This window comes from Budorcas taxicolor, chromosome 1 (assembly GCF_023091745.1).
Source record: "Budorcas taxicolor isolate Tak-1 chromosome 1, Takin1.1, whole genome shotgun sequence".
Classification (NCBI taxonomy): Eukaryota; Metazoa; Chordata; class Mammalia; order Artiodactyla; family Bovidae; genus Budorcas; species Budorcas taxicolor.
The window spans coordinates 35,519,684-35,541,032 of NC_068910.1; the positions used below are offsets into that span (position 1 = coordinate 35,519,684).

The 21,349-nt window shown below is 35.9% G+C and overlaps 1 protein-coding gene across 1 annotated transcript in view; it reads left to right on the plus strand.

Moving 5' to 3' along the window:
- Positions 1-21,349, plus strand: part of CNTN6 (contactin 6) — a 177,692-nt gene that overhangs the window by 113,374 nt on the left and 42,969 nt on the right. The window contains exon 10 of the mRNA XM_052640803.1: positions 19,400-19,527. Within this exon, the coding sequence (XP_052496763.1) occupies positions 19,400-19,527 (128 nt within the window). The remainder of the gene's footprint in view (positions 1-19,399; positions 19,528-21,349) is intronic.

Below are 21,349 nucleotides of genomic sequence, written 5' to 3' on the forward strand. Positions count from 1 at the left end.
TCGTCAACTACTTAATGTAATACTGCTTAGTACATCAGGTAACATGAGTATCAAATAGGCAAATGAACCATATGTTCCCATGTTTAAGGAAGAATGACAGTCTGCATAATGCCAGGCTTATTACAATCTCCCTTCTGTGTGCTTCTTTGTAATAAAATTTTAAACTGTTCATACTCAACTCCTGAGAGCCTTGTTAAGGTGAGCCGTTCCAAGGGAATACATGCTGAAGATGTCAAGAGCCATCTGATACTCTTGCCTATGTCACGCAAAGATGTAACAAGCTAAAATCCTATGTGTGCCCATGTCACTCTTGCCCTATTTTTTCCCTCTTGCCATCCAGTCTTCTTTCCTTCATCCCCACTGGCCTGGAGCACTGACCCTTTAGCACAATGCTTATAGAACCACCTGCCTGCCATGGTCTGAAAAAGCTCCAGGTCGTTAAAGATGTAAAGCCTGCCTTTAAACCCAACCTGTCCAGCTGGGTATGCACTGTTTTATTTTACACTACTGTCTTGCTTAGACTACCGTTGCTTTAGTTCCCTATTTAAAATGTTTTAATGATGGGAAATAACATCATGTGAATTTAAGCCAAGAGTAAATATGGCAAAGAAGTTCCAGAAATAAATAGCATCCTATAAATTCTTGTACGAGAAGCTATCACTGAAAATGCATATAGGCTCCATTGTACAGTTGCTAAGAATTCGTAGGCTAGATCAGTTGCTTTCACTATCATGCATAAGATTATTGTGCCTAAGATTTCAAGATCATGCATGATTATGCACCTAAGAACGTTGTGGAAAAATGCAGAATCCCAGGGTTGCATTCAAGATTTTGAGTCCATAGGCATGAAGCAGGGTTGAGCAATCTGCATTTTTGCAAATTCACTCTGTTCCCAAGTAAAGCTGAGACTGTTCAATAGCAGCAGAGAAACTCTGCTTTGGAGCAAACAAATCATTTAAAAAAATACAAATTTTGTCTCATTTTCTTTCCTCTAAGAACTCTGCTTTCTATACCAACATGCTCAGCTCCTCATCTTATCTCAATGCTCAGGTCAATTAGTTTTGAAAATATGAATACAATTAGACTTCAAATGGTGTCAACTTACTTATGTGCTTGCTTCTAATTTCTGAGTGACATTTATATCTTCCAAAGTTTTCATAAATATTCAGCAGCAATAATTTTAAAGACAAAATAGGTCAGTTATTAGCACAATGTATACAAATCACCTTTTGTTCTTGGTTTGACTTTGGAAGAAAGAAGTGCTGACTTGATAGGTTTAAAGTATAATGCTCCTTAGGTAAAGAAAATGGTTGCTTGACTGGTTTGTTAAGCTGTTTGTTACAGCTACACCTTCTTAGAGATACCAGTGGGCACAAGGAAAGTACATAAATAGAAGTAGAAACAGAATTTTGTCTTGGTAGAAATTATGATCCAGTTGAAGAAAGAAAAAACAAACTAATTAAATGGGAGTTAGTCTCATTAATATTTTCAAAATGAAGAGTGAGGCTGTCAGGGCATTTTTAAAAATCACTATTTCCCTATTTCCTTCACTTAAAAAAAATTTCCACTATAGAGTTTAAAAAAATTTCCAAATGAAATTTACACATAAGCTCATTTAATAAAACAGGTAAAACTGAACAAATCCGGATAATGTCCTGGAGAGAGAATCAGAGCCCCACCTCAATACCCTCACCACTTTCCAGCCACAAGCAACCCAAGGAGTGCCCTAAAAATCTCCTGGATCTCTTGAGAGCAGAGTTGGAGAATTCCTGATTTAGACTGACAAATCTGATTCTCAACTGTGACTTGTCAAGCTACTCATTTATTTATAAGCACAGTTGCAAACCAATTTGACAGGCCATGTGAAAGTTTCTAGGTTTATAAATCTGAATGAGTTCAGAGTCTCATGAGGGAAGCAGGCAGGTCAAAAGCTCCAGTGCAGTGGGGCGTGTGTCACCACAGACAGGATAGGCTGGAGACACAAATGCAGCTCACAGGAGTAAAGAAAGACCTCAGCAGGTTGGAGGCAACAGACCCGGCACTTGAAGGGTAGATGGAAAATTTCCTAGATGAGGAATGTGGGAGGAGCAGCTTTTCTGTGTGGTTATCGTAACCCATAGTTAGCTTCGTACTTGATGCCATTTTGAAAATATAGATATAGACTTTCCTTCCTCAATACAGGATGTATTTCATCCATGATTTCTCTAAATAGAGAATCAAATTATTTTATGAGTCATCCAACAGTCGGTTCTTTGAGTATTCCAGGGATTCTTCAGTATACTTAATAACATACAGTTTCATTCCTTCTCAGATTAAATTAACCAATTCAGTCAGCAATATACCCTTGCCACAGTTGAACCTGAGCCTTCTCATACCTAATTATAATAATATCCAGTAATATCCTACCTACAATTGACAGACCGTGTGTTGAGATGTTAGATACAATACCACTTAATTTTCACATGATGCCTATGGGGGGGTATCATTTATTCATATGTTTTAGATGGTTAAAGCTAAGGTTTAGAGAAGTTAGGCATCATGTCCAAAGTCACAGAGACGGTAAATGATAGAAAAGCATTCCAGGAAGCTCTGATTGCAAAGCCATGTGTAATCTTAAACACCACACTCTAGGTTTTTAATTAGCTTTCTGATGTAATATAGTGTCCATCTGTGGCTCTAAAGGCAGACTGTCATACTGTACAAGTTATTTGTTCCTCATTTTTTTTTCCAGTTAGACAAAAGCTCTTCTGAAAACAGTGACATGTACAAATCCCATGTTTATATCTATAAAAAGTATTAGAATAAATCCATTTGTTGTCAACATACTGAAAGATGGAGTCTTAATTCACATCAATATAATAAAATAAATCAGTTCACTTAATGGCTTAACATCCTGCATCCACAATGTTCAAATGACTGATTATTTTCTTTTCTTTTCTAAAAAATTATTAATGTATTTATTTAGGACTGAGCAAGGTCTTCATTGTTGTGCTTGGGTTTTCTCTAGTTGCAGCAAGCAGGAGCTACTCTCTAGCCATGGTGCATGGGCTTCTCATTTCAGTAGCTTCTCTTGTGGCAGAACATGGGTACTGGGGAACACAGGCTTCAGTAGTTACGGTGTGCAGGCTTTAGGACGCAGGCTCACTAGTTGTGATGCGTGGGCTTAGTTATCCCATGGACTGTAGGATCTTCCCAGTCCAAGGATCAAACCCATGTTCCCTGCATTGGCAGGCAGATTCCTAACCACTGAACCACAAGGAAGCCCTTGGATTATCAGTGTAACATGAACTATAATTTTTGTTGACGTATAGTCAGGGATATGAAAATTCAACACATAAGGATAAACTTCCTAAGCTCCATAAAGGACTTGATCTAGGCATGAAATTATGTTACAATTAAGAAGGAATTAGAGTCAGCAGACCATGAGGCATGTCCAGTTGACCCTCCCCCTGCTCAGTCAGTTTGTAAAGTTAGTTTTGTAAAGTTTCTGAGGAATACAATAATTCAGTAGCCAAAAAGAAAAAAAAAGTGAAGTCACGCAGTCGTGTCCAACTCTTTGCGACCCCATGGACACCAGGCTCCTCCGTCCATAGGATTTTCTAGGCAAGAGCACTGGAGTGGGTTGCCATTTCCTTCTCCAGGGAACTTCCCAACCCAGGGATCGAATCCAGGTCTCCCACATTGTAGACAGACGCTTTCCGTCTGAGCCCCCACTTGATCTTAGCCAAAAGGCCAAGAAGCGATCTAAAATTGGAAATCCCACTAGCATCCACCACTTTCAAAACTACCCATGTTTAAGATAGCGAGGGGAAGACTTTCCCAGATACACATATTCTGTAATCCCTGAATTATAAAGCTGGAGTGAAAAAGGTAATAATCATGAATGTTTCAGCCCAATTCTCTTACTTTTTATATTTGAGGGAAACCAAGGACCTCAGGAATTAACTTACTAGTTTAAGTTCATCTGGCTGTGTTTGAATCTCATCTATCTATCTCAAAGTAGGCTGCAGATAAAACTTCACATTTGCAAAATTTTAAAGCCTGAGGAAAATCACACAATAGGCTCATCATCATAAATGTAATGAAAGTGTAGCCAAAATGTCTTCACAATGTTCAAACTTCTCCGTTCTACTCTGCACAGCTCTTTCTCCCATTGTCCTTTCAATCTGTTCTCCTCTAGTTATTTGAGGAGCAAGCATCCTTTTTAAAACGTTTCTTTTAAGTCCTATTTTCACAACTTTTTTGTCCCTTGCCAACTTTATAATTTCCTGTCTTTTCTTTTGATTTGCTTGTGCTGTAAGGCATGTTAGCATATGAATCTGTATTAATTCCCTTCTGTGTCTCAGGCATCCTAAAATACTGCAGCAAATGGAGACACTTTTCTTTATCTTTCCCTCCTTCTACTGAACAGCTAAATATTCCTCTTAGGCCTCTTTCATTGGATTAATTTAGCTAAGCTTTCCATCTGATGCTATTTTGTTAATTTTAAATCACATTTCCTTCACATTTTACGAGAATCAGCCTAGCAGCACACTCTTTGGCATGCCATCAAAATAAAGACACATCATGACTCCAAATAATTACATTATTTAGCAGAGACTATCTGCCATCTCCTAATTTATATCACAATTCAGTCACCCTAAATCTGTATTTGTGTTGTTTGTGAGCCACTGCAAAGTTGTTGCTTACATTATTTCCATATATTAAACATGGAGTCACATTTTGTTGAATTCTAAGGTCTGAATACTTTATGCCTGATTTCTGCTTTGGAGTTTAGAACAATTGAACCAAACATTTAACTTTGAAACATTTGGCTCTTCACACCAGTAATTATGCATTAGGCATAAAATGCAACTACAGAAATCAGGAATTTTTACAAAAAACTTAGACACTGGTGGCAGTGATGTTTTTATTTCTATGCAAATTAAAATGTGTTTGATTTCATTTTTAATCTCCCTAGGTAACACCTCTAAACAATCTTTTGGCTAGCTAAATGCTTTCAGTTAGCTCTATAATGACACTTAAATCATCTTTGATTAATCAGTTCATGAGAAACATATCTTTAGCTATTTAATCTGTTTAAAATATATATTCCTCTTGTCCATTAGGAGTGGTTAAAAAATTAAATGGCATGCATGACCTGTTTTTCCCCTAGGCACCTGAGAAAAATGTATTTTCTGAAAAAAATATATTTAATTTATTTATGCTACCAATTCTGATGCCATGCCATGTAGGTTTTTATTTTTGTTTACTTGTCCTGCTCCACTCACATTCCATTACATATAAATTTAAACACACTGTGTATGATGTTAATCAATACAAGAGATCAAAGAAACACTAATACTTGTCTGCAGATAGGAAAGAGACTAATAAAATGCAAAGAATATTATCACAGTGTTTTCTGTAAATAAACTAAAGAATTAGAAACCCCTCAATAGGGTCTATATTAACATAATAATTAATTTTTGTATGAAATATTTTAATAAAACTTCAGTTTCATGATTGGAACTATATTAAATAATGATTAAAATTTGCTCTCTCTATATATATGCATCCCTGGTGGCTCAGAGGGTAAAGTGTCTGCCTGCAATGTGGGAGACTTGGGTTCGATCCCTGGGTTGGGAAGATCTCCTGGAGAAGGAAATGGCAACCCACTCCAGTACTCTTGCCTGGAAAATCCCATGGATGGAGGAGCCTGGTAGGCTACAGTCCATAGGGTCGCAAAGAGTCATACATATATACTAGGTAAGACTGATTTGAATGTATTTCTTTACCTCAAGCTTTGTCCTAGTTTATATGGTATCAACAAACTAACTTGAAAGTCATTTAGCTAAATAAGCCCTATGTTTATACCTATACTAGCTTTTATTTTAAATTAAGAAATTATTTGCCTAAGTGACTTTTATGGTAATGATAATAAATATACATCTGCTCCTAGAAAGAGACTAAAGGTTCTGGGGTATACACAATGAGAAAATGCATATTTATGTAATATCTATGGACTTTCCTGGTGGCTCAGATGGTAAAGTGTCTGCCTACAATGAGGGAGACCAGGGTTCAATCCCTGGATGGGGAAGATCCCTGGAGAAGGAAATGGCAACCCACTTCAGCACTCTTGCCTGGAAAATCCCTTGGACCGAGGAGCCTAGTAGGCTCCTCCTGGTAGTCCATGGGGAAGCAAACAGTAGGACATGACTGAGCGACTTCACTTTCACTTTTCTTTCTATGAATTATGACTTCTTAAAAAATACAAAAAAAGAATAACAGCTACCATTTGGTGATAGTCATTATCTGCTAGGCTTAATTCAGCATTTAAAAAAATGCACTTAAAAATTTTAATTCACAAAACAAACTGATGTTGTAACTACTGTTATTCCCATTTACATATAAATTTTCATAGAAAACAAGTGCTTCCAAAGTAACAAAGCCAACAGGAGAGAGTCAGAACACAAAGGAAAACCAAGCTAATTTTAGAGGTCATGGTCTTAAAACCTCTGTGTCACCTGAAGCAAAAAACTTAGCTGTAACTAACACAACATTATAAAGCAATTATACTTCAATTTAAAAAAAAAGCCTACTTTTACAATCTATTTACAGAGTGAAAGCTTGTCTCAAAAGAAAATTATGAGAAAGGAGCAAAAGCAGTAAAATAAAGTAAAGATATTATTTTCAACAAATGGTGCTGAAGCAATTGGACAACCACATGCAAAAAAATTTAGACACAGACCTTATACCTTTCACAAAGGGAAAAAAAAACCAACTCAGAATAAACCACAGACTTAAATGTAGAAAACAAAACTGTAAAATTCTTAGAAGATATCATAGGGGAAAATCTAGATGACCTTGGGAAAGGCCATGATTTTTAGATACAATATCAAAGGCAGATCCATGAAGGAAAGACATAATAACTTGGACTTCATTGAAATAAAAAAAAAAGGAAAAAAGCTTCTGTTCTGTGAAAGACAATGCCAACATAATGAGAAGTCCAGCCACAGTCTGGGAAAAAATATTTTCAGAATATACATCTAATAGAAGATTTTTATCTAAAATTTGCAAAGAACTCTTTAAACTCAAGGATAGGAAAGTAACTCTATTATAAAATGGGCAAAAGACCTCAACATACTCCTCAGCATACAAGATACACAGATGGTAGATACACATTTGAAAAGATGTTCCATAGCATATGTCATCAGGAAAATGTAAATTAAAACAAGATACCACTACACACAGATTAGAATGACCAAAATTTGGAACACTAACACCAAATGCTGGCAAGGATATGGAGGAATGGGAACTGTCATTCACTGTTGATGGGAATGCAACATAGTACAGCCACTTTGAAAGATAGTTTGGCAGTTTCTTACAAAATTAAAATTACTCTTATTATACAACTCAGATATTGTACTCCTTAATGTTTACTCAAAGGATTTGAAAATATGTCCACACAAAATCTTCCACACTATATAATTTATGGCATCTTTACTCATAATTGCCCAGATTGGAAGCAACCAAGATATTCTTAAGTAAGGAAATGGCTAATAAACTGTGGTATAGCCAGGCAATGGAATATTATTCAGTGTTAAAAAGAAACGAGCTAACAAGTCATGGAAACACATGGAAGGATCTTAAATACATATTATCTAGGGAGAAAGCCAATCTGAAAATTTATATACTGTGTGATGATAACTATTTGACATTCTGGAAAAGGCAAAACTTTGGAGGCAGTACAAAAATCTGTGGTTGCCAAGGAGGGACAAACAAATAGGTGGAGGAGGGAAAACAAATCGGTAGAATACAAAGAATTTTTAGCTCAGTGGAAATATTCTGTATGATATTATAATAATGTGTGTATGTGGGTGCTCAGTCATGTCCAATTCTTCTGCGACCCCATAGACTGTAGCCCTCTAGGCTCCTCTGTTCATGGAATTATCCTGGCAAGAATACTGGAGTGCGTCGCCATTTCCTTCTCCAGGGGATCTTCCTGACCCAGGAATTAAACCTGCGTCTACCCATATCTCCTACATTTCAGACAGATTCTTTAATTCTGAGTGATCAGGAAAGCTCATTATAATAATGGATACATGTTATTATATATGCTTCTAAACAAACAGAATGTACAACACCAAGGGTGAATTCTAAGGTAAACTATGGTCTTTGGGTGACTATATCAGTTGTAACAAATGTACCCCTCAGGTGGAGAATGTTGATAATGAGGGAGACTAGGCATTTGTTGGTAGGATGAAGGATATCGATTCCTATGTAGGAAGTCTACCTTTCTCTCAATTTTAAATAAAGGAAAATTCAAAATACAAGGGAACATACTGATTCAGTAGAAATCAGGATGCAAAGACCTGCATCCTGACAATGGCTAAGTAAGTTATTTATTTTTTAGTTTTTAAATAAGATGTCTTAGTTTTTGTCTGACCAAAGACCAAACTGAACCTGTGCCCCTTAAGTGGAAGTGCAGAATCCTAACCACTGGACTACCATGGAATTCCCCATATCATTTTATTTATTTGGGACAAAATTGCTAATCTTTAATATTTGGCAAGACAGAGTACTGTGAAATGTAGTGAATAAGAGGAGGGGTATGATGGAAAAAGTTACATATTTTACTTCAGATTACCTAGGATACAAAAGTAAGAGTGAAGCAAGTAAATATCGGCAGCAATGCAGGCCACTGGCTCACTTTAAGCCACGTAAATTTGCAACAGGCAGGCTGGCATGAGCTGGCTTACATAGACTGTCTCCATATAAAAATTACTTGGGGATAAAAAGTTTTTGTAAGGAAAGAAAATGGGATTTATGTGCTGGCTGCCCCTTTGCCAGTGGGGTTGCATTATCTGGCCTTTTGGCAGCCATTGGCACTAAGAGACCCTGGGGAGATGCATAAGCTGTGTCTGAAACAGTGAAAATCAAAGTAGGCTTGGGAAGATAAATGGGATTCAGACAAGGGGCTGTGGTTGTTGTTCAGGCCCTCAGTCATGTCTGATTCTTTGAGACCCCATGTACTGTAATGCGACAGGTTCCTCTGGCCATAGGGGTTTTTCAGGCCAGAATACTGGAGTGGGTTGCCATTTCCTTCTCCAGGGGATCTTCCCAGATCAGGGATTCCACTGAGCCACCAGGAAAGGAAGCAATGGAGTACAAATCTACTAGATACTTGGGGAAGAGACCTCTAGGCTTTCATGTACTCTAAGAAAGATTTGTGGGAACTCTGATCTCACTGCTGAGGGCCCAGGTTCAGTCTCTGGTTGGGTAACTAAGATCCCACAAGCCATGTGGGGTGACCAAAAATAAGTAAAGCAATTAATTTTTAAAAAACAGAAATATCTGCAAATTGAGAACATTTGTTTTCTCTTTTGAACTTAACTCTTTACTGAAAAGAATATTTGTGCTCTTACCTAAAAGGCAGAAAAAATAAAAGATAGATAACATATTTAAGAATTCTTTCCACAAATTTTGCTGAATTTTCTGGTATGTATTTTCCCTTGTTTAGAATTGATTAACGACAATAAGTGTGTTGTGCTTCACAGACTATGATCTATGCCATTTAGTAGAGAGACTAGATTCTATTTCCTGTGCCTATTCGATCATCTCTGTTTGCACATAGCACTGCATTTTTATTCTGTCTCTATCCTTTTATCTCTTTTTTCAGATTACCTGTTGGGTTTTTTACTACTCTGATGATTTTATAAGAATCATAAAATACATTTTAATAATCCATTGATTAAACCATTAAATTTATGCTGGACAGAGGTGTGAGATATTTTCTGTGTATAAATACCATTAGAGATGTTCAAAGTTACTGACATAAAAAAGATGAAAAAGAAAACCTTTATTTTGATTTAAATGAGGAAGCATTGGTATTTACTTGTTGGTATATTACTTTTTGTAGACTGTTAAGTAATTTTTAAAAGATAACTTATTAAATGACAGTAAGATTAGCATAGATATTGCACCTTAACTATGCTAATCAGGTGCTAAAATTATTAAAACTAATATCAATATTTGATCTTAAAGGGATTCCAGTGGGACATTTTACCTAAAACCTAAATTGTGCAGAGTCAAAATTTATACATACTTTTCTACTTCTTATCTCATTTTAATCCAATCTCTTTTACATTTTCTAGATATCAGTAAAATTAGACAGTCAATTAAAATTTCATGGTCTACAGTATTATCTTTAGACAGAACTGGAAGCAATACTCCAGTTAATAATCTAACTATAAAAATAACAGCATTGCTCTAGTTTCAGCAATATGAAATTGTAATTGCCCAATGTCCTAATTTCTCTGAGTTTAAGAAATTTAGCTATTACTACTCTTCTATGTCCTAAAATTTTGTGATAGGCTATGGTTAATACTAAAAAAAAAAAAAAGCAAACAAACCAGAGACCTCCTCATTTTCTATGCATATGATGTCTACATAATATAGATCTTTTTTTTTTTCTAAATGTAGGTAAATCAAAGATTGGGCATGCTTTAGATTCGATGTAGTGATAAACTGGATGTGAATGCTAATATCTATTGTATTTATGAAGTTTATAATGAACATGTTTTGAACTGTGGTGTTGGAGAAGACTCTTGAGAGTCCCTTGGACTGCAAGGAGATCCAACCAGTTCATTCTAAAGGAGATCAGTCCTGGGTGTTCATTGGAAGGACTGATGCTAAAGCTGAAACTCCAATACTTTGGCCACCTCATGTGAAGAGTTGACTCATTGGAAAAGACTCTGATGCTGGGAGGGATTAGGGTCAGGAGGAGAAGGGGACGACAGAGGATGAGATGGCTGGATGACATCACTGACTCGATGGACATGAGTCTGAGTGAACTCCAGGAGTTGGTGATGGACAGGGAGACCTGGTGTGCTGCGATTCATGGGGTTACAAAGAGTCAGACACGACTGAGCAACTGAACTGAACTGATCTCATACAATTTGGGAAAGCAAGAGGAAAAACATTCAGTGCTAGTCTTTAATTTCGTAGAATAACACAACATTTGACACATGTTCCAGGTTAAAGACTCCTACATGTTCACGTGACATCACAGTCTATGTTCATGGTGTTTTATTCACAATAGGTCAAAAGTAGACGGCAAAGGATATAAAAGCAGAAGGCAACAAGTTAAGGCATCTATTACTTTTGTTTTCCCTTTGTGCTACTAACATGCCACGATGTGGGAAGATTGAAATGTTGGGTGTTCTATCACACTATATAGTCTGCCTTCAATTTATCAATTAAACTTAAAGTGTTTGCAAATGTTGGTGGCTCAGTTTTTCCACATTTTTACTTTTGTATGCCAATATAAAATCCCCCAATGTCATTTGACTGTCAGATATAGCTTGTAGTTCTGAATTTCCACCTTTTTATTAATGTCCTAATGCAATTAGAAGAATAGTGTGAAAACTATTAATTATTCTATTGTTGAATGATCGTAATGTATCTATACATGTAAATGTCTTTAAATTCTAATTATTACAGAACATTTTAAATGTAAATGCCTTAATTTGTGATTTACATCTAAATAGACTACTAAGCTTTGGTAATTTGGGGGAAATTTTTCAATTTGATTGCATGAACAGGTGAAATATTCTAATTAAGTGGATATTTGAGAATAGACACTGGAGAGGAACAGTGTTATCACTGAACTGTGAAATAATCACAGAGAAAGAGTTAAGGAGGAAACATACATACACCATCAGTTAAGTATTTGGTGATGCCAAGATAATCCAGGGACTGATAAATATCTCTTAGTTAAAGTCACAAACCATACCACTGAATCAGTCAGAGGAAAGGGTTATTTTTTAAGATGTCAGGCAGGAGTAAGAACCAAAATGAGATTCAAAAACACTGGTCTGAGTCATGTAGGAAAGCAAAGACCAAAACTGGTATCAGCGAAAAATAAGATTGATAGGTAGCACTTAATTAATCCAGTTCTTACAAGAAGTCTATGTCCGTACCCCAAATAAAAACAAGAACACTGCAGATCAGAAAAAATGATTGCACAAGTACAGACAGAAAGTGGTATGAATTCAGTGTAGAGTCTTAGTGAAATGCTGGGGACAATCTGTCATTAGTCTCCTTTTAAAAAGTCTATCATATACCTCTCAGGTCTCTTTGTTTGAACTGTGACAGAACACTTTGTCCTTTCCCTGCTGTTCCTGTTCATGGAATTGCAGAAGTGCTTACATTGTTTAGAAGAATGAAAAATTAGTTTATCATAGACCTACTGATGGCTAACTAGGCATAGGGCATATTGCTAAGCATGCTAAACGCTTTACCTGATTTTCACCTCAAGATTCAGTGACACAGATAATATTAATATTCCCACGTTACAGATGAGAAAGTGGACAACTTGCACAGTTGAATAACTTGGACTCAGTAATACAAATATTAAATATGATTGCTCAGATTCAGTCACTTCCACTGTATAATCATAAGGAATTTGATTTAGGTCATACCTGAATGGTCTAGTGGTTTTCCCTACTTTCTTCAATTTAAGTCTGAATTTGGCAATAAGGAGTTCATGATCTGAGCCACAGTCAACCCCCGGTCTTCTTTTTGCTGACTGTATAGAGCTTCTTCATCTTTGGCTGCAAAGAATATAATCAATCTCATTTCGATGCTGACCATCTGGAAGTCCATGTGTAGAGTTTCTTTTGTATTGCTGGGAGAGGGTGTTTGCTATAATGAGTGCATTCTCTTGGCAAAACTCTATTAGCCTTTGCCCTGCTTCATTCTGTACTCCAAGGCCAAATTTTCCTGTTACTCCAGGTGTTTCTTGACTTCCTACTTTTGCATTCCAGTCCCCTATAATGAAAAGGACATCTTTTGGGGGTGTTAGTTTTAGAAGATCTTATAGGTCTTCATAGCACCATTCAAATTTAGCTTCTTCAGCATTACTGGTGGGGGCATAGATTTGGATTACTGTGATATGAAATTGTTTGCCTTGGAAACGAATAGAGAGAGTTCTGTCATTTTTGAGATTGTATCCAAGTACTGCATTTCAGAGTCTTTTGTTGACTATCATAGCTACTCCATTTCGTCTAAGGGATTCCTGCCCACAGTAGTAGATATAATGGTCATCTGTGTTAAATTCAGTGGAAGTGAGAAATAGATTTAAGGGACTAGATCTGATAGACAGAGTGCCTGATAAACTATGGACAGAGGTTTGTGATATTATACAGGAGACAGGGATCAAGACCATTCCCAAGAAAAAGGAATGCAAAAAATTAAAAAGGCTGTCTGAGGACACCTTACAAATAACTGAGAAAAGAAGAGAAGTGAAAGCAAAGGAGAAAAGGAAAGATATAGTCATTTGAAAGCAGAGTTCCAAAGGATAGCAAGGAGAGATAAGAAAGCCTTCCTCAGTGATTAATGCAAAGAAATAGAGGAAAAAGAACAGAATGGAAAAGACTAGAGATCTCTTCAAGAAAATTAGAGATACCAAGGGAACATTTCATGCAAAGATGGGCTCAAAAAAGGACAGAAATGGAATGGACCTAACAGAAGCAGAAGATATTAAGAAGAGGTAGCAAGAATACACAGAAGAACTGTACAAAAAAGATCTTCATGACCCAGATAATCACAATGGTGTGATCACTCACCTAGAGCCAGACATCCTGGAATGGGAAGTCAAGTGGGCCTAAGGAAGCATCACTATGAACAAAGCTGGTGGAGGCAATGGAATTCCAGTTGAGCTATTCCAAATCCTGAAAGACGATGCTGTGAAAGTGCTCCACACTTGTTTCCTAGGGAATCTGGAGTAAACTATGTAACTTTCTCTATCATACCCCTGCTCTTATTCACTACATTTCACAGTGTTCTCACTGTCTCTCCAAATATTAAAGATTATCATATGCATGTGTGTGTGTGTGTGTGTGTGTGTGTGTGTGTGTGTCCACTCAAATTAGTACTCTGAGAAACTATTAGGTTGGCCAGGGTGTATTTGGATTTTCCATAAGATGTTACAGAAAAATCTAAATAAAGATTTGGCCTCATTAGTTTAACTATACCTTGTAAACTTAAAGTGAAAGAGCACTTGCTAAAGTAAGTGCATCCTAGTCTAGAGAGACAGACATGGTTGGAATCTATACTACCTAGCAGGTACATTGATGTACCCCCTTCTTTCCATGCCTCCCTTTCCTGACTTGTAAAATGGGGATGATATGAATAGTGAGCAGAGAGGTTTACTTAATGATTCAATAAGCTGACATTTTTAGGGCTTCCCAAGTGGCACTAGTGGTTAAAGAATCCGCCTGCAACTGCAGGAGACTTAAGAGACATGTGTCCGATCCTTTGGTTGGGAAGAACCCCTGGAGGAGGAAATGGCAATCTGCTTCAGTATTCTTGCCCGAGAAATCCCATGGACAGAGGAGCCTAGTGGGCTACAGTCCATGGGGTCGCAAAGAGTTGGACATGACTGAGCACAGAATGCATACATATGCTTAGTAGAGGACTTGTGCAGACACCATGCAATAATAGTTTACAATCTGTTTGTGTTTTGACCAATGAGTTTAGTTCTGCAAAATAATATCCTTGATATTGACATTATCTATTTTTCACATACCTATTGTAATATTTAACACAGTACCCGGAACACAATAGATGTTTAATGAATATTTGCTGAATAAATTTAGAAGCAAAATAATCTCTATAAATCCTCTATAAATTGCTACTAAATTTTTAGAAGCCTTACCATATTCCACGGTACTTTGATATTTTCATACATGCTTTTATAATCTATTATCTGTTAGCAATGTAACCTCAGCCTTAAGTTCTAATTTAAATATATACCTATATTATATGTAATCAATCACTTCAATGTCTTTTGCTTTCTTCTCTGTGGCTTATATTCTCTTTGATAATTATTTATGCAAATTTCCATTTTTATCACCAGAATGTTTTCCCAGTTTTTAGATAACCAAGCATATCTACACTCATAGCTGTGTTTTGTTTTTAAATGCCAGAGAGGCTTATGTGAATAAAGATAGAATATTTTAATGTACCTTATTAATATGTTCTTTACAACCCTCCAGATAGCATTTTGAAGTATCTTTTAGAAAAATCCAAAAGAAGGATAGAAAGTCAGCCTTTATCTTTATCAATGTTACCAAAACCATCAATTAAAATGTTCCAGTTAATTTTGACATGTGCATCCTTCCTTATCTGAAAATGTCAATTGTTCAGTTTGCTTAATATAGTTTGACGTCAACTGGGTGTTCTTTCTTTTTTTAATCATTTATACTAAGCCATGTTTTGATATGTGACAGATTGGAAATTCTCACTTTTCTTTAATAATTTGTTTTAAATTATTCTGCATAAATTTAGGGCTATGATTAGGTAGTTTGAGTCTATCTACATTATTAAAGATTGAATTTTCTTACTGTATTTTAAATCTCTTATTAATGAAAAATAATCTGAAATATTCATACCACTTACTTATCACATTAAAATCTCAAATTATGGTAAATGTCTGGCTTTCTATATCCTAATTAGGGAGACTTACACTCTTAATTATATATTTTTTATAAGTGACAAATTGGTTTGTTTACTAGTTTGGTTTCATAAAACTAGTGTGGTTTCATAAAAACTAGTTTGGTTTCATAAAATACTTTTATAAAACATTTAAATCTAAGATTTTTTATTCTTTTGTACATTTTTGCATATTGTGTGTGTGTGTTAGTCCCTTAGTTGTGTCCGACTCATTGTGATCCCATCAACTATAGCCTGCAAGGCTCCTCTGTCCATGGAATTCTCCAGGCAAAGATACCAGAGTGGGTAGCCATTCTCTTCTCCAGGGGATCTTCCCTACCCAGGGATTGAACCCATGTCTCCTGTATTGCAGACAGATTCTTCAAGATTTCAGCCACCAGGGAAGTCCTTTTTGGCATACTGACCTTATGAAAACAAAATGGATTCTTCAGTTCAGCTTTGTCTCTTGGTTGTGTCTGACTCTTTGCGACCCCATGAACCAGAGCATGACAGGCTTCCCTGTCCATCACCAACTCTCGGAATTTACCCAAATTCATGTCCATTGAGTCGGTGATGCCATCTAACCATCTCATCCTCTGTTGTCTCCATCTTTTCCTGCCTTCAATCTTTCCCAACATCAGGGTCTTTTCAAAAAAGCAAGCTCTTCACATCAGGTGACCAAAATATTGGAGTTTCAACATTTCAACATCAGTCCTTCCAATGAACACCCAGGGCTGATCTCCTTTAGGGTGGACTGGTGGGATCTCCTTGCAGTCCACGGGACTCTCAAGAGTCTTCTCCAACACCACAGTTCAAAAACATCAATTCTTCGGCGTTCTTTATAGTCCAACTCTCACATCCATACATGACCACTGGAAAAACCATAGCCTTGACTAGATGGACCTTTGTTGGCAAAGTAATGTCTCTGCTTTTTAATATGCTGTCTAGGTTGGTCATAACTTTCCTTCCAAGGAGTAAGCGGCTTTTAATTTCATTGCTGCAATCACCATCTGCAGTGATTTTGGAGCCCCCAGAAATAAAGTCTGACACTGTTTCCACTGTTTCCCCATCTGTTTGCCATGAAGTGATGGGACCAGATGCCATGATCTTCGTTTTCTGAATGTTGAGCTTCAGGCCAACGTTTTCACTCTCCTCTTTCACTTTCATCAACAGGCTCTTTAGTTCTTCTTCACTTTCTGCCATAAAGGTGGTGTCATCTGCATATCTGAGGTTATTGATATTTCTCCCGGCAATCTTGATTCCAGCTTGTGCTTCTTCCAGTCCAGCGTTTCTCATGATGTACTCTGCATATAAGTTAAATAAGCAGGGTGACAATATACAGCCTTGATGTACTCCTTTTCCTATTTGGAACCAGTCTGTTGTTCCATGTTCAGTTCTAACTGTTGCTTCTTGACCTGCATACAAGTTTCTCAAGAGGCAGGTCAGGTGGTCTGGTATTCCCATCTCTTTCAGAATTCTCCACTGTTTACTGTGATCCACACAGTCAAAGGCTTTGGCATAGTCAATAATACAGCCAGTAGTCTTACTTATAATGACTTGAACAATGTTCTCAAACTTTATTGTGCATATAAACTACTGAAAATCATGTTAATATACAAAGTTTGATTCAGTAGGTCTGGGATGAGACCACATTTTGAGGCATAAACACCTAAGATTATCTTAAGGGCATCTAATGATGACTCAACAGATATTTCTTGAATGTCGTAGTCAACATGCACAATTATTTACTGCAAGTGAGGCAAAGAAATGATTTTTGAAAGAGCATGAGCACTCAGTTGCAATGTTCAATCACTCTTTGACGCTTATTAGTTGCTTAGATTTGGACACATTTTAACTTTTCCAAGTCCCTTCTTATTATCCCAAGCTTGAGAAATGTCTATTGATTGACTAAGATTTCCAAAGAAATAATCTGTTTCAATGATGACAGTTTCAGTTCAATTTAACAAACTACTAAACATATACAATGAGTTAAAAGAATGGTATACTCAGGTAATAATTAACCACAGTTTATATGAATTTTCCTTTTCTGCAAGTTAAGAGAAACATTATACGACATACAAGCATTAACATTACTAGCTGGGAAGTTTGATGGCCTTTAGCTATCAGCAGGTATATATTTTTAACATTTAAAATTATTTCGGCAAAAATTTAATGTTTCTATGTTGCTTAAAATTCTTAGTTTTTCCTAAATTCTAGAGGTAAACAATGCACCCACATGTATCTCACATCGATTTCTTCTAATTGAATCAGATAAGGAATTGTTTGGGGCCAGACCCTTGCTACATACTAGAATATCTTTGTTACTGTTCATTAACAGTATGATTCAACGGCTAGCATAAATTAGGATCAAGAAATCTAGACATTTCAGAAATTAAATAAGATATCAAATGTTTGCTAATGGGGAATACTCCAAGATAATGACTTAAAAACTTCTGATTATGTGTCATGGGACATTCTAAACCCAGAAGTGGCTCCTTTCACTCACTTGGCAATAGAACATGGGACTTATCACTAATAATAAACCAACATTAGAAGCTGGTTTGCTACAAATTGTAGTTGGCTAATATTCTCTGTGTTTCAAATTGGGTAATTAATTATATTAGCTACATTTCCTGTGATAAACATATTAGAAACACTGGTATGTTTGCAATGAAACAAATATGGTTTTGCTGTTTTTAATAGATGTGATATGCATGCCACATTCCTTTCTTTCCTTTAAAACCATTGTCATTACAATGGAATTTTCACTAATTTTTATGCAATACTGACTACCTAGCTAGTGCTTTTACAGTTTTGCTTTGTTTCTTACAAACTTTCAACTTTTTATTTTGTATTGGGCATAGCCAATTAACAATGTTGTGGTAATTTCAGGTGACACAAACGCCCCTCCCATTTAGTCTGGCATATAACAATGGGTAGAGTTCCATGTATTATGCAATGTGTTCTTCCTTCTTGGTTATCATAATAGGTCCTTCCTTGTTGGTTATCTATTTTGAATATAGCAGTCTGTGTTTTTAAAAGATCATAAATTAAATTTATAAGACAAAATTGGGTACATGTTCTTTTGTTTCACTTTGTCTCCTAATTAAAACACTTGATGGTGATTTTGCCAAGAAACCAATATTAGGGTTTCCCTTGATTACAACAGTGTTCTGATGTTTGCTTTTGACTATTTCTGAGTTTCAGAGAAAAGTTCATAGGAACCATTTTATGAAAGGCTGAAAGTTCTTAAATAGCTATCCCTCCATTGGGTACTATATGATTACATGTATTTTAGGAATATTTAATTCAGTCTGATTTTTTGAAGTCTTCCTTCATTTTACTCCTTTCTCCTTTTGATGGACTAGTCCACAGAACAAGATGGGCCTGAGCCCTTTAGCTATGGGACCATGTGGATAGTTTCTTTAGCTCACTAGCACAGGCAAATATTGTCATGGTTGAGAACCTATTGTGTAGCTGAAAGTCCTAAGTAAAAACCAGTTTATAAAGCCACAGAGTTAACAGTGTGAAAATCAGCTTTCATGTCTCTAACACCAACTTCAATTTTCAGGAGAGAGTTGACTTTTCAAATGCACAGTGAATAGTTGCATTTGTTTTTAATCAAGCAAATTGACATTGCAGCATCAAGCACTCATTTGATTTTTAATGTGCATTGGTATCACCAAAGATAATTCAAGTGACAGCATAAATAATTGTCAATACTGTGTCAGAATAAAAGCAACTGTCATTTTTTCTAACATGTAGATTCAGAGATTACTCACAATTTAAAGCAGAATAATAGGAAAGGGATATATTCATATTATCAAATACAGCCATGGTTTTAGAAATGCTTCAAAATGAAAGTAAGAGGTTAAAACTTACCAGTTTTACAGAACCTTACTTTAATTATAAATTTTCTTTTTAGAGTGTTTCTCTTGGAGGATGGCAGTCTCAAAATATATAATGTTACCAGGTCGGATGCTGGAGTATATACTTGCACAGCTACAAATCAGTTTGGTGTTGCAAAGAACACTGGCAGCCTCATCATAAAAGGTATTTTACTATCTTTGTTTGTGCTTGATGACCACTGGAGATACGTATGCATACCCGACCTCTATCACTGTTAACCCTGAATCATATTGCATATGTGAAATATTTGATTTCACAACTTATTTGAGTAGTAGCCTTATATTTATTAATAGCATGCTCACTTTGCCAGTGGAACAGCACTGCAGATGTGAATAGCTTGACAGTTCAAAAGCTGTCCATTGGGTAATAAGACAAAATAAAACCTGCACTTAAAATATGTAGATTTCCACAAATGCCTCCATGAGAGGAATTTATGAATACTTTGATGATGTTAGTGAGGTTTCTTTCAGAAACTCTCAATTTGAGTAAAAATTTTACCTGGATGTAAGGCTGCCAAGTACATAGTTGATTCATTTGTTTCTATAACTCTGGGTACTTAACTATAACTAGCAAAATGCAGACTTTCTTGTGTTAGCCTTAATAAGCAGTTCTTTAAAAAGAGAAAAAAATTAAAATATTGGTGACATGTAAATAATTATTAGATTTCCATCACAGTAAGTGGATATGTTCACCCAATTTCAGATGGTAAAAGTGCACACTCTATTCTTGAAACTTTTAAACTAGTATCAGTCCAAATGTAACTACATATATCACCAAGGGACATAATTAAGATTAGACACTTCTATTCTCCATGTCTGCTACTTTACTGAATCTCAGCTCATAAAACTAGTATGTTTAGGGGAAGCCAGGTCACTTTTTCATTTCATTGCCTCCTGGATGATCAGAATGACTGTCTTGATAGAGGAGTCTGAGCAGGTTATTAAGTCCAAATGATTAAATTCAGCAATTGGTGTTTTATCATTATTTCTATTAGAAATAAATAAGTTCAATAAAAAGTAGTTAGCTATTACTCACCAATTATCCTTTAAAATGTCTAAAGGAAAACAAACACCCACTTTTATCCCTAGAAGATATTTCTGCCAACTTTATATCAAGCCTATTATATTATGCCAACAATTGTCTGAAACACTCAGGGGAAATGTAAATGATAGAACTTGTGTAAAAATCCAACCAGTGTGGCATATTTTGAAAAATTTCACTTCTTTAATACTGTATTGTCATCAGGTTTTTAAGACTGATATGGACTTAATGTTTCAAGGAATGTGCTATAATTATATTTAATGATAGGGAATTTCCCCAGCAAGTTTTTGGTAATACTCATGTACTAAAAAGTGTGAATGCTTTATGTTTGAAGAAATAACATGTCCATCAAGGGAAGAAAAAGAGATTACCTTATTTCCAATTTAGATGCTATGGGTGGTATTCATGCACTATATTACAATAGAAGATTAATATATGCTGGAAAGACATGCAGTTAATTTTTCTAGGTATGGAGAAATCCAACAGGAATTAAAACGTGAAATATTAAAGACAGAACACATCAGTAGTGAAAATGTAGTTTCTCAAAATTTTTGGTGGACTACCGGTGATGGGTAAGCGGGACCAACGGTTTGCTACTAAAATACAATGACAAGATTCTTTCACCACAAAGACTAACGAAAAAAAAATATATAAATAGATTAAGCAACACAGATAGTTTCTCTTCCTCAATATTTTCTTTTGCCTTTGGCATCATAATGATTGTACATTACTAACCAATGGAAGAAAAATCAAGTAAGAAGATTCACATAAATATGAGAAACTCAGAAACATCTGCTTAGTTCTAAAGATAGCATGTGGATACTTTAGAAGTGAAACACAGCCATGTAGTCTCCTGATTCTTAGGACAGAAACAAGTTGATAGGTATTTTGGGATTTTCCATAAAACACACCATAGTCCCCAGAT